This window comes from Podarcis melisellensis (genome assembly GCF_964234715.1).
Source record: "Podarcis melisellensis genome assembly, chromosome: 16".
Taxonomy (NCBI): domain Eukaryota; kingdom Metazoa; phylum Chordata; class Lepidosauria; order Squamata; family Lacertidae; genus Podarcis; species Podarcis melisellensis.
This window is the reverse complement of record NC_138533.1, coordinates 17,082,221-17,096,743: the sequence shown is the minus strand read 5'-3', so window position 1 is coordinate 17,096,743 and position 14,523 is coordinate 17,082,221. Positions and strand designations below refer to the sequence as shown.

Sequence of the window (14,523 nt, the reverse complement as noted above, 5' to 3'; positions counted from 1 at the left end):
GCTGTCTAGGGAGTGTACTGTTTCAAATAAGGGGGGTGGCATAGTCCAATGGGCTCCTGTGTTAAAAAACAACAGTTGAAATACCAAATTCTACACACAAAGAAATCAAGAGAGAAGTCTAGGCTATACCTTTAGTCTAAATCTTTGGCCTTAGTAAGAGCTGAGCTGCTCAGCAGTGGAACAGACTCCCACAAGAAGTGGTGGACTCTCCCTTCCTTGGAAGTTTTTAAGCAGAGGTTGGTTGACCATCAGTCATGTATCTTGTCTATATGCCAATAAAGGTTTGAGAACACACAAAACTAAGATCTAGTTGAGATGCCTGCAGATGTCTTCTAAAAGTCAGGTAGTTGCAGGGAGTAGGACTAGATGACCCTCAGGCTCCCTTCCAACTCCAATTTATACCCTGGGACTACAGCTCCCATCAGCCAGCCTCTGCTTGGTGCCCCAGCATCTGGGGCTGATGGGCGTTGTAGTTCAGACTGAGAAAAGCAATCCTGGCATATCATTCCTCTCTCACTTCTACTCCAGGAAATGCATTTCCACCCCAAAGCCCTGAAGGACGTCAAAGGCCAGATTGGGGCCCCCATGCCCGGGAAGGTGATTGACATCAAAGTGCGGGAAGGGGACCCCATCGAGAAGGGGAAGCCCCTCTGCGTCCTGAGCGCCATGAAGATGGAGACGGTGGTCAATTCGCCCTTGACGGGGACCATCAAGAAGATCTACGTCAAGCCGGAGATGAGCTTGGAAGGGGATGACCTGATCTTGGAGATCGAGTAGCCAGCCCTCCCCTGCTCCAAAAGCAGAACAACTTGTCCCACTCGCACGCACACGACCACCCACTGAAAACTGCTGTTTCCCCTCCCTCCCTCCGTTGTAACCCAGGCCCTTGCAACGAAGCCCCTCCTTCTGTAGAAACTCTTCACCTTCTCCCCACCATCCCTTGCCAGGCCTGTATTCTGAATGCTTCAGATGGGGGGGAAGCGCACAGAAATAAAAGCATGGCAGCAGGGAGAGAGGGAGGGATCACGTGGGTCAGGGAGACACAGCAAGCGCCCGCTGGTTCCAAGTTAGGAGGCAGACAAGGAAAAGCCCCCCTTTTTTGAGGAGGGGGGATTTCAGCTGCTGCCTTCTTTCAAGAAAGTGATGGCAATTTCAGCCCCCTCCACCGAAAGTGGAGCCTTGGAGAAAATAGACCTGAGTGAGGAAGGAGACCCCATCCCCATAGATGCACATGCTCCCTCTGCCCAGACCCCATGGACCAATTTAGCGGGGGGGGGGCAGGAAGTTGTGCTAGGGATTGTTTCCTTCTCACCTCCCTCTGCTGCTGCTGCCCACTGCTGACTTCACTACATGCTTCTCCCCAACCTCGGGGGGGGGGGGGAATCTTCTGTAGGACAGATTTCCTTCCTCAGAGCTCCACCCCACCCCACCCCACCCACCGCACCTCTTAGAATGAACATTTCAGGTCCAGCATTGCCTTATGGTTGGGAGGAGGGGAGCAGGGTTAGGACCCTCCCTTCCTCTTCCATCACTCCCTTCCTTAATCACTCATTACAATTGCCAAAACAGAGACTTCTTCTCAAGCCAAACTGCAGAGCAATGGGGGTGGGAGAAACCTTTTTTGGGGGGATGGAGAGGTTCAACTCCCTCCCCCTACATGTGATGTACCAAGCAATCCCAATCACCAGAATGACCTAGGCCAGCTGCCACCAACATGGTAGCCCTCTGGCCGTTTTGGACTACAAATCCCATCAGCCTCAGCCAGCATGTCCTGATGGGAGTTGTAATCCAAAATGGCCGTGTTGGCCTCAGACGGTGTGTTGTTTACAGGGTTGTTCACCGAGGGCTGGGAGAGGAACAAGGGTGAGGTCCCCTCTTCTTCCTCCTCCTCCTGCCCGTGGGTGAGGGAACAAAACGGAATAATGGAGCGCAAATAATTTTGACTCCACACTGAGGAACTGAACTGAGCCGGCCGGCATGTCGGCATCTGAAGAATCATGGGATTATTTGATGAGACCAGCAGGTGAAACGTGGGATCCACAGAAATTTCACTTGAAAGAAACGAAATCTATATATAAATATCTATATAAATATCTCTATATAAAAGCTCATCGAGACAATCCTGTGTGTGGCGTGTGGATCAAGGGAGGGTCTGTGTGGGTGTGATGGCGTCTCTCTCCCTCAGACTGAAGAAACTGGACAACGCTGGAAGAAGATTCAGGACAGATAGAGGACCTCTTCACGCCGTGCAGAGCTAAACTGTGGAACTCCCCTCCACAGGAGACAGTGACGGCTCCTAGGCATAATGGCCCTGCTCTGCCTCCACAGTCAGAGGCAATAATGCTTCTGAATACCAGTTGCTGGAAACCACAGGAAAGGAGAGGGATCTTGGGATCAGGTCCTGCTTGCAGGTTTCCCACATGCATCTTGTTGGCCCCTATGAGAGCAGAAGGCCATACCAGATGCCTGTTGCCTGACTCTGAACTCTGGTTGCTGCTTAAATGCCCAAATGCTTCTCAATACTTTGCACGCAACCTTTTGCCAGGTCACAGGGTGTGATCCAGGGGTGGCCAATGGCTTTGGGCAGCTCCAGGGGCCGTGTTCACACTTTTCAAAACTTTTTGGGGCTGCACAGCAGCAGCTGGTCTTTGCGACCTCCCCTCCACATTCTTCCTATGAATGTTGGGCACACAACTCCCCCCCTCCAGCTGATCACCCCCTCCTCAAATGATCAGTCTGAGGAGGGGGGCAATCTGCACCCTCTTGGTGTACTGGGCTGGAGGAGAGACCAAGGGCTCTGCCTATTTTAATCACCAAAATGGGAGGGAGGGGTCCTCAGGAGGCCAGAAAAGCATGGATTAGCTGGGGGGGGGGCTGATGCAGTCCACCATATCTCATGCCACGTCCCTCTCCCCTTTTAAATAATATCATTGCTTGGTACACTGCAAGACAAGAGTGCCTGTGTGTCTCTGCCCACCCACCACCTTAATTTGCCCAGAAGCACAAGCTGGAGCTGGGTGTGGGTGAGAAAGAATGAGACAGGAGTCACGTTCAGTGTTGGACAAGATGAGTCTCCGTTTTTTAAATAGCTGCACAAGCTACAGTTCTCAACAACAGGTTCCCCCAGATTTTTTGGGTGGGCGTGGAGGAAGAGTGCCCAGTGCGAACACTACATCCTGGTTCCAGGAAATCCTGTTGGTGCCCCACAGCTCAGAAGAAGGCCTGGCAGCAAGAGTGATAGAATCATCGGAAGGGACCCTGAGGATCATCTAGTTCAACCCCCTGCAATGCAGAAATAGGCAACTGTCCCAAGTGGGGATTGAACCTGCAGCCTTGCCCTTATCAGCACCACGCTCTAACCAACTGAGCTATCCAATCCTCTGGAAGTCAGCCTGCACTTGCATAAGTCAACATAGGCACATTTGTATCATAGGATCCTGTGCTCCACAAGTCTGCTTCCACTACCACCCTGACCTGAAGCAAAAAAATGCCCCCCCCTTAGGGGCAGAGGAAGGGGGCAGTGGGGGCAGTCGCCCCAGGTATCATCACTGAGGGGGTTACATTCGGTGTGCTGCACACCCGCAAGTCCCAAGCCTGCCCCAGTTGTCGGGAGAAGGGGCGGAGCTGCGCCACCTTGCTGGCAGCCTTCCCCCCTTTGTTTTGACAGCTATGGGGAGGCTTGGGGGTCACCGTTGCCCCCCCCCACTCCCAGGTTGCTTCCTGGGGGGGGGGAGCCTCCCCCGAGCTGCCAAAGGAAGAGGGAAGGGAGGAAGTCTCCTGGCAAAGCGGTATGGCTCCCACTCCCTCCCCCCCGCCTCCTCCCAGGAAGCAGCCCACCATGGGCGGCTCACCCCCTGGGATGTTCCCCATGGCCCCACCCCTGGGTGCACAGGATTTGCGCCGCTCCAGGTGCTGGAGCAGCTAGCTCCTCCTCTGCCCTTCCTGCCTTTCAGGTGAGCATCCAAGCTGGCTCTGACGTCCAGTTTCTCCCCCAGGCCACAACTTCCCTGTCCCTTTGGCTTGGGGGCTGGAAGAGGAGGGCTTAGAAGAACCCAGTGCAGAGAGGAGTAGGCAGTAGATTTGCCAACTTTTTAATCTAACATTGCTCCTGTGGTATTAACTACCACCTCCTGTTACAGAAATTGAACAGGGGGAGCTTCTTCAAACATCGGAAGGCAAAGCAATGGGGAAGTCTCCTGCTAAATTTCAGCACAGCCAGCAGCTGCTGAAATGCACAGAAGCCCTCCCTGCACATGGAAGTTGGCAACCTTTCTAGGGAGACTCTCCCACAGACACACTAAACTCCTCTGCCCAGGTTGTTCTCCTGCCTCTGCTTAGAACTGCTCCCCCCCACGCAGCCTCTGCTTCACCAAAATGAGGAAATGCCGACTTCAAAGCATCTTCTTATTAACACGTCAATTATTCTTAAGCTATTATTGTCTTTTCAAACTGAGAAGTGAATTTTCGGAGAATTAAGTGAGCACTCAGCGGGGGCTGCTGAGACACAGCTCAGCTGGCTCTTCACAGCTGTAATTAGCTAGCTACCTACACACACACACACACACCTGTGTGTGTGTGTGTGTGTGGCAGGGAAGAGTGAGGTGGCGTGCAGGTCATAAGAAAGAAAAAGCAGCATTGTGCTCTGCTTTCAAAGGTGAATGTTTGAGGACATTCCGTAGTAGTAAAGTGGGTGTTTCGTGTAAGGAAATGAGAGGTGCACAAAGAAAGGAGGAACCATATAGGGGGGAAATGGGTTTTAAAAAATATAAATATTTTTGCACAGTCAATGGTCAAGAAGGTGGTTTATGCATGTGATATGGAGGCTTGTGAGGGGCAGGTGGGACTCATCAACCTGGGAAGGTAGCCATCCTACGAGAAGGAAAACTCTGACCCTTAATCTCTGCAGCCTTGCGGCATGTCTTTGGGAGAAGAAAAAGCTAAGGAGTAAACCCTGCACAGCTCCGGTGTGCAGTCCCAAACGCCGGCTCCTGGCAACTCCTGCAGCCAAGCTGGTGCCAAATGTCTTGCTCTGCTTTCCTTTGGACCACATCAGTGAGGCTGAGAGGGGGGTCTTGTCTGGGCAGCTCAGGACCTTTCAGGCATGTTACTTGGGTGCTGCTAATGCAGCGGTTTGACCTCCCCACTGGAGGAGGGGAGTGGCATCCCTGTTCCCAAAGGGCCAAAAATGGAAGCATCTGGACTGGTGCAAACTATTCCAGCTCTATAGAGAAAAGAGAAACTTGTTACATCTTTCTCTTTCCACCTCCGCCACCTTGTTAGCAGTAACTAAATATTAAAAAGTCACGCTGAAACAATAATCTCCCGAGTCTGGCTTGCATTTGTAATCGCAAATGCCTGCCCATGGCCCATTTTGCCAAGAAATTGCAAATTTAATTACAAGCTTCAAGTCTCTAAGCTTGAGTTTAGCTTCTTTGAATTTGTAGGAAGTCTCTGAAACTCACTGCTGCCTGCACTCCAGTCTCCAAGCAGCTGCAGACTCCAGGGATGCCTAGGCTTACCCAGGATTCAGTTTCCTTGGAATGACAGTCAGTGGAGACTACGACATCCTTAAGATATATGGCTTGGTTTACACATATATTTACAACCTGAGCATAGAGTGGAGGGGCTCACAGTATTAGCACTATAGCAGAACTTGCTTAGGTTAGGTTTCCAGGAAAGCTTGAGGTCCAGTGCAGAGCAAGACACACCTCTGTGTCCCCAGCTTCCAGCATCAGGCAAACTTAAACATACAACTATCCCATATACAACCCCCCTTGGCCTATTCTCCATCCTACAATAACTTGGCATCCAGGCAGGTGAGGTAGCAAAATGCCGCCCATTTGTTCCTATGGCAACAGAGCAACCGCTTTGGAAATGGTAAATAGCAGTACTTAACTGACCAGCCAAGGTCATTATGTTAACAAAGGAACTTTCTGGATGCTTCTGCAGCCTCTTCTGTAAGCCAGCCTGGAAGGGACCTAGTGTATCATCTAGACTGACCCTGCGGGGGGGGGGGGAAGAAACCCCCTCCCAATATCTGTTTTTATCTATGCAATGCCCTTCCTCCAATGTTTTGTGCTACAACTCCAGGTTGATGGAAGTCATAATCCAGAATATCTGGTGGGCACCAGGTTGGGGAAGCCTACAGCATTCAAAGTGCTTTACACCCACTTTAATCATTACAACAGCCTGCAAATTCATGCAGAGTTCAGTTTCGAACCAGTCACATCCCGGGTTGCAGCAAAGCCTTCCTTTCAGCTGCTGCTGCTGCTGCTGCTGGCCTTGACAACAACCTCTGGGCGCAAATGAGCCTTTCAATTTGCATTGTGCTGCTCCTTTTCCTGCCCATAAAGCATCTTCAAATTGAATTCACAGGCGGAGGGATTCAAAGAGCCAATCGATAGCATTAACAATTCATGATTCATGCTGGGTTAATTATGAGGCAACAAGGCCAGAGCTCAGTCAAGGTCACGCCATTGCCTGCCTCTGCTCTACACAGCCTCTCCCAGCCCCTAAAAAGCTTCCAACACCCGATTGCCCCTTGGGAGGGAGAAATCCTTTGGAGCGACACCCCATGAGCACTGAAGGACCAGCCTAATCAGGCAGCAAAATTAAGTGTCGATAATTTCCCATGAACTCCATGTCCAAAATCATCACTTATGGGAGGAGAGGGGAACTCCCTGCACTCAGAAAGCACGCCTGTCAGGGAGCATCTGCTGAATGTGCAAAGGGCATAGCCACACATTCACCACTTGGAATCAGAAGTAACCACCTGGACCACCTAATTCTGCTGCATCTATGTATGTATCCATCTTTCATCCAAAGATTCCAGGGTGATTCCCAGCATGAAAATATAGGTTAAAAGCACAAAATAATTAAGCAAAGCAAAGCAAAACAATAACCCGCCTCTCCCAAAAATACATTTAAAAGGCTGCAGAATATTAATCGGCCCAAATTCTGGTTGAACATTTTTGCCTGGCACCAGAGATGTATAATGAAGGTGCCAAGCAAAACTCCCTGGGGAGAGCATTTCACAAATGGGGAGCCACCACAAGAGCAATTTTGATTTTTTTTCTATTAAAAAAAGTGGGGGGGAGAGACACTCCTGGTGCATGTATGTAAGTCCTTTTAAAGTTCAAGGGTATTTTACCCACTTGAAAACATTTTCTAAACCTCACTATTCTTCCCCTCCACTCATTGAACAAGGCTTTTTCTTGACATCCTTTCATAATCTTCCTCCCCTTTGGAGTGAAATTGACTAGATCAGAATACAGAGGATTTCATCGCTGTAGAAAAGAGGGGAAGAGTGTGCATCCAATCTGCATCTTGAGGCAAACAGCAGATCCGCACCTTACATTTAAAGCACATTTAAAGCATGCAGCTTCCCTAAAAGAATTCTGGGGACTGTAGTCCCCCCCCCCCCAATTCCCAGCATCCTTAGCAAACGACAGCTCCCAAGATTCTTTGGAGGAAGCCATGTTCTTTAAATGTGTGTTGAATGTTCTTTAAATGTATGGTGTGATTGCAGGCCTGCAACACCCAGTCGCTTTTTTGTTAATTCTCCCCTCTTCTCACCCTGTTCATCTAGCCTGAGAAAAACCTCTGGAGAACTCGAAATGCCTCTCGTTTATGACATATTTTGGTTGGTCCAAATAAATCTATTGCCCACCTGTGAGTTTAGGTAAATAAACCATCTTCCTTGGCTGCGGCAAAATTTGTCACCAGCACTGACACTCTCACGTTCATTAGTTGTGTATAAGAGGTGTTTCTCATTTCTTAAAGGGTTTTGAGCACAGGCCCACAACATGAATTTGCATAACATTTGCATATGCCAATATATTTGTATTGATACCTCTGGTCAAATCAAGATGTTGATTGGCTGGGATTGCACCAGTGCTGTGCTGTGCTCTGCACTGCGCTCAACCAAATTAATGATAATAATAATAATAATAATAATAATAATAATAATAATAATAATAATAATAATTTTAAAAATATTTTTATTTTGCAAATTACAGTACGATAAAGAACAGCAATGACAAAGCAGTTACAGATCTCTCGGGTGTCATTATTGCAGTATATTTTTTTATTTTTTGATATAAACCATTTCCATTGGTTTATTGAATATTTACAGATAAATTATAAACAGATAAAAACGTTGACAGGATTATTGTAATAACCTGCAGTTTCATAAGAGTATATATTTAAAGGAGATTAATAAATGAGCAAATTAAGTGAATTTGGATATGCAGAAGATATTAAAACAAATTTAAGGAACCACAGAAAGAGGGGGAAGGAAGTCAAGTTTTGAAATGCCAAAATGATTGTAAAATTAGTGAAATGTTTAACTTGAAAAGTATAAATAAATTTTTTAAAAAGAAAAAAAATCTATAGGCATTAAAATCAGAGAGAAAAAATCAGTAAAATAACTATCAGATATTTCCCCTCCAAAATCCTGGGTGGGTAGTTGGAGGTTGTGAACTCTCAAGAGAAGGATTTATGAGCATTAGGAATGGAAACCATTCCATGTCAAATTGATTAGATATAGCTTCGCTCCTCACTTTCTGCATATCATGTGTCAATCTTTCCATGACAGCGAGACGCTAAAAACTCTTATAATAATTTCGTGGTCAAAATAATCAGAGGACATTTTTCAGCCTCTGACTTTTGTTGATCTGACTGCAACCAAAAGGACATGGCTAAGATCTTTATGGAAAGTTAATTTAACAGTAATGATAACAACGACAAACAACAGCAACATAAAGGGAGGACAAGGGGCAGAAGATTTAGAGCTCTGCACAAAAGACCCAGGACTCAGCCCCCCCACCACCACCCAGGCTACCTGCAAACACTCTAGGTAGTTGTCAAGGTACCAAATCCTGGATTAGTCCTAGCAGCATGGCAGCCATCAGGGGAAACTTGCTCTTCCATAGGACCATCTCTGCCATGCAACAGATTGGGCGATCAGAAACTGCCATGCTTCAGGTTGGAGGGGGCAGATGAAGTGCTGAAGGCCTGTCAGAACAGTACCATTTTCAGAAGGGTTCCCACTATGCAGCAAAAATGGCAGCATCTTGTGACAGCTTAAAGCCACTTTATCAGATGGACAGAATGTCATCCTGAGTTGGGTGCAGCAAACCTCTTTAAATTGTTGGTCCTAACACAGGTGGGAGTTTCAAAAGACCAACACAACTCCTCTGCAATGATCAGCCTAAACATGCACTTTCCAGAAGGGCAGTTAGTTCTAGGAGTCTGCTGAAGCAAAAATCAACAGTAGGCCTTGTGACACCCCTTAGAGACCGGCCAGTTATGCCACGGAAGAAGACCCTCCAGGTGTCCCTATTTTCCAGGGATAGTCCCTGTTTCTGATTTGATCTTAGAAGGTTCCACTATCCCTTAAAGGTAAAGGGACCCCTGACCATTAGGTCCGGTCGTGGCTGACTCTGGGGGTGCGGCACTCATCTCGCTTTATTGGCCGAGGGAGCCAGCGTACAGCTTCTGGGTCATGTGGCCAGCATGACTAAGCTGCTTCTGGCGAACCAGAGCAGCACACAGAATCGCAGTTTACCTTCCCGCCAGAGGTGTACCTATTTATCTACTTGCACTTTGACGTGCTTTCGAACTGCTAGGTGGGCAGGAGCAGGGACCGAGCAATGGGAGCTCACCCCGTTGCGGGGATTCAAACCGCCGACCTTCTGATCGGCAGGTCCTAGGCTCTGTGGTTTAACCCACAATGCCACCCACGTCCCACTATCCCTTAGGATGTCCCTATTTTCATTGTAGAATTGTTCGAAGGTATAGAGTTATTCAACCCCCGAGCCAAGGAGATAAGTAATTATATAACCTTTAGAAGACATCTGAAGGCAATCCTGCATATGGAAGTTTTTTAATGTTTAATGATTTATTATGTTTTTATGTAAGTTGGAAGCCACCCAGAGTGGCTGGGGCAACCCAGTCAGATAGGTGGGGCAGAAATATGATGATGATGATGATGATGATGATGATGATGATGATAGAATAGGACATCCCTATTTTCATCAGGAAAATGTTGCAGGGTATATGTAGCAGAAGTATATATTCACCAGATGCATGCATCAGACTAAAATGGACAGGTGAATACATGAAAGCTCATCCCGTAATAGAAGCTGCCAGTCCTTAACCCTTAAAGTTCAATGTGTATAGTAGGGTTTTCTCCTGTCTTGCATAATACAGTGGTACCTTGGTTGTTGAACGGCTTAGCTCCTGAACAAATTGGCTCCTGAACGTCGTAAACCCGGAAGTAAGTGTTCCAGTTTATGAACGTTTTTTGGAAACCAAACTTCCAACATGGCACCTGCGGCTTCTGCTTGAGTGCAGGAAGTTCCTGCAGCCAATCAGAAGCCACACTTTGGTTTTCGAACGGTTTTGGGAGTTGAATGGACTCCAGGAACAGATTAAGTTTGATAACCAGGGTACCACTGTACAGGATTGTCCTGTATGTATTTCATGTCTCCTCAATCTCTCTCTCTCTCTCTCTGTGCCAAGTTAGAGATCGTCTCCAAATGCAAGGCTGTGTGAAACCACATGCATTTAAGCTCTGGGTAGCCAAGCACAGACAGATTTACAAATTCGTGTGTGACAAATTCCAGAGGGGCTATCCTGTTAGGCTGCTATATTGGATTGTTTTAAAGTCACTTCAGCACTAAATGAAAAAGAAAACGTCCCCCACCCTGTCCTGTATTTTGCCAGAACAAAGGTGGCAGCCCTAGTACAGTAGTGGGTGGCAAAATTTAAGACAGCTTTACTAGGTCAGAAAAACAGTAGCAGCTGGGAATTCACAAAAGTGGAGTCCACTGGCCTACAAATAACACAGGCTTATGCAGAGGCATTTCCTCGCCTTAGCTTTACACGTGTGTAGAATGAAGTCGTGTTCTCCTGGGAAAAGCAGGCCTGTATTATCCGAGCTGGATGCCTGTTTCAGCGGGAACAAAGTGCCTACTTTCTATCAAACTGTCTCAAGGTTGTTTTTCCTGCACAAACCGTTCTTGACACATTCTTAATGCAGCCTGAGTAAGCAGATTCTCCTAACGGTACCCGTTTCACACACTGTTTTCGCATTTCTTCACATGTATAAATCAATGTGTTTATCCACCACAGGCATCACAAGCCTTCAGTTGTCCCAGTGAGTTTAGATAAGATAAGATTGTTAGCATCTTTCCTAGTTCTACCTGATGAGCTCTGTGTATCTCGCTACCTTGCATATTCCACCCGCAGAAGCCTTCTCCTAAACAACTCACTCTGTGTGTGTGTGTGTGTGTGTGTGTGTGTGTGTGTCACACCACTGACACAGGCTAAGGGCTCCTCCAGCAACCGATTTCTTGGGCACATTTATTCTGATTTGCTTGCATAAAGCTCAGTTGGCAGAGCATGAACCTCTTCATCTCAGGGTTGTGGGTTCGAGCAAAAGGATTCCTGAATTGCTGGGGGTTGGACTAGATGACCCTCGTGGTCCCTTCTAGCTCTACAATTCTGTGATTCTACATGGAGGTTAGACTGTATCCAATCTTGGTAAGCACTCGTTCTTATTTGTGTGCAGTTGTTATTTTATTGTATTTATATATTTTAAAATTGATATACCACTTGATTGTAAAACAAAGTAACGACCTCAAAGCCGTTTTCAAAAAGAAGTTAAACGACGACAGTAAATATGATTTACCGGCAGTGCATTTATTTATACATCTTCCCATTAATCATTCATCTGTTCCACACTTTCCAATGTGTTTCCAAACCGCAGAGAGTCCTGGTTGTTCAGGTTTTTTAACGTGGATTTGTTGCACTACTGCAACAGACACTTTAAAGGACTTTAACTGTGCAAACCAAAAGTTCCCTGCACTTTCTTGAATCCGTCCCACAAAATAGTGGTAGTCTGAAGGCAACCCCCTCCCCTCCGATTTGATTGGAGTAGGGAGCACTTTCATATACTGTAGTCAAGGAAGCATGTAGTAGCTGCAGTTTTTCACAGAGAACATTGTACATATTATCACTCAAACTGTGGATCACACCTCCAAAGCCTGGCTGACAATCACACATCCACCTTTAGAGGTTATTTTCAAACTATGCTGATGTTTTACGTGCGCATCCTTCCCTTCCTCATTAGCTGAGTGTTGCAGCTCAACTGCAAATCTGGCTACAGTCTATAATAATAATAATATTTTATTATTTGTACCCCGCCCATCTGGTTGGGTTTCCCCAGCCACTCTGGGCGGCTTCCAACAAAGATGAAAGATACACTAAAATGTCACATATTAAAAACTTCCCTGAACAGGGCTGCCTTCAGATGTCTTCTGAATGTCAGGTAGATGTTTATCGCTTTGACATCTGATGGGAGGGCGTTCCACAGGGCGGGCACCACTACCGAGAAGGCCCTCTGCCTGGTTCCCTGTAACTTGGCCTCTCGCAGTGAGGGAACCGCCAGAAGGCCCTCGGAGCTGGACCCCAGTGTCCGGGCAGAATGATGGGGGAGTCTAGAATCATCAGGTGACATCCAGATTTTGTCAGACTCCAACTTCCATCATCCACAACGATGGTCAGAGGCAATGGGAGACATAGTCTCACTGCATCTGGAGAACACCACATGGGCCACCCCGATCTAAATTGACTTTAGAACCAGCAGGCAGGCAAGCTTATTCAAAGCCTCTGCCTCATCCCCTGTTATATCATCCAAAAAATATGTTATTTTATTTTATTTGGTGGCCCCAATATAACAGTGAAGCAAAGAGTTGCACGTGCAACTCTTGGAAATTTGGAATAACATCGCAGCCTAGTGGTCAGAAAGAGCAAGTGAAGGTGGATTTCACATAAATGACTTCTTAATTCTCCCACTTCACATAATCAATGCTGGGCATTTTTAACATATCACAGAATCATAGAGTTGTTGAGTTGCCTCTGTCTTTCACATTTGAACCCATTGGTTCAGGACCTACTTTCTATCAAACTGTCTCAACCTGATTAGTGTGAGATATGAGTGCGATGGGTTGACCTCATCAGTGGCAGTAGCTGACCAGTGAGACATGATGATCTCTCCCACTGATGAGGTCAACCCTTAAGCCAGGCAGCCCCCAGGCAATGAAGGGCTGACCCTCCACTGTCCACCTGCTTCAGAGGGTGCTTGGAGCTCAGAGTCTCACTCAACAAGCGGACTGAACTTCTGCACCAGGCAAAAAAGCAAAGAAACAACCCCTCTTGTGCTTAGCAAGCTTGAACATCAGGACTATGTACCCTGGCTTGTCTACTGACCAGTTGCAGGTCAACGACTGGCAGAAGACAGGCATCATTGACCGTGAACAGAAAACACTCAACGTTGACCTTGTCGCTCTGCAGGAGACCAGACTCGACGCAAATGGCTGCCTCCAAAAGAACAAATAGATCAGTTCTTATATGTGTAATGTCCAAATAGAAGCTTTTTGTGTTCCACGTATGTCTTAGTGAATACAAGTCTCAAACGTAACTACTTTAAGGAGCAGTACTCGCAAAAGATGAACTTTTCTTTGTAATGTTCCACAGCTGCCTTTGCAAAGTGTGCAGCTGCTGTATGCAGGTATCAGACGAAGGATACAAAAGATCTTAACATAATCAAAATCCTACCATTTTTCAATTTCTAGGGTTTTGGGGGTCCCCACACCCAAATCTATACAAACCAAGGAACTTGACCAGGCTGTCAGGAGGGTCCTGGACTGTGAACATCTATTCCTGCTGGGAGATTTCAGTGCCACAGCAATAAAACCATTAAAATAAGGTTACCAGGCATCTCCATTTCCTGGGGGCAGTCCCCAGATTTACAAATCAGTCCCCATACAAACTCCATTGAAATTGAAAAGTGTCCCCAGATTCATTGAAAAAAATCAGGTAACCTTACATTAGGTAAAGGTAAAGGGACCCTGACCATTAGGCCCAGTTGTGGCCGACTCTGGGGTTGCGGCGCTCATCTCGCTCTATAGGCTGAGGGAGCCGGCGTTTGTCCGCAGACAGCTTCCGGGTCATGTGGTCAGCATGACCAAGCCGCTTCTGGCGAACCAGAGCAGCGCACGTAAACGCCGTTTACCTTCCCACTGGAACGGTACCTATTTATCTACTTGCACTTTGACGTGCTTTCGAACTGCTAGGTTGGCAGGAGCAGGGACCGAGCAACGGGAGCTCACGCCGTCACGGGGATTCGAACTGCCGACCTTCTGATCGACAAGCCCTAGGCTCTGTGGTTTAACCCACAGCGCCACCCGCATCTAACCTTACATTAAAAACCTGTTAAAAGAGTTCCTTGGGAAGACAGACTGGTTTTTAAACCACTCTGGAAACTGTAGCTCTGGAAAGGCAATAGGCTCTCTTCACAACTCTCAGCACTCTTAACAAACTACAGCTCTCAGAATTATTTGGGGGAGGAAACCAGTGCTGTTTATGGTGATATCACAGTGCTTTAAATGTATGGTGTGAATGTGGCTTATGATGACTCAGTCTGATGCAACCCAGTGTTTAAAATAGCGCCTGGGA

General features: G+C 47.1%; 1 protein-coding gene across 7 annotated transcripts in view; it reads left to right on the top strand.

Annotated features, from left to right (window-relative positions):
* Nucleotides 1-2,120, top strand: part of PC (pyruvate carboxylase) — a 250,399-nt gene extending 248,279 nt beyond the window's left edge. For all 7 annotated transcript variants that reach the window (XM_081892242.1, XM_081892239.1, XM_081892241.1 and 4 more), the window contains one exon: nt 529-2,120. In XM_081892242.1, the coding sequence (XP_081748368.1) occupies nt 529-777 (249 nt within the window). In that variant the 3' untranslated portion in view covers nt 778-2,120. The remainder of the gene's footprint in view (nt 1-528) is intronic.
* The last annotated feature ends 12,403 nt before the right edge of the window (nt 2,121-14,523 follow it).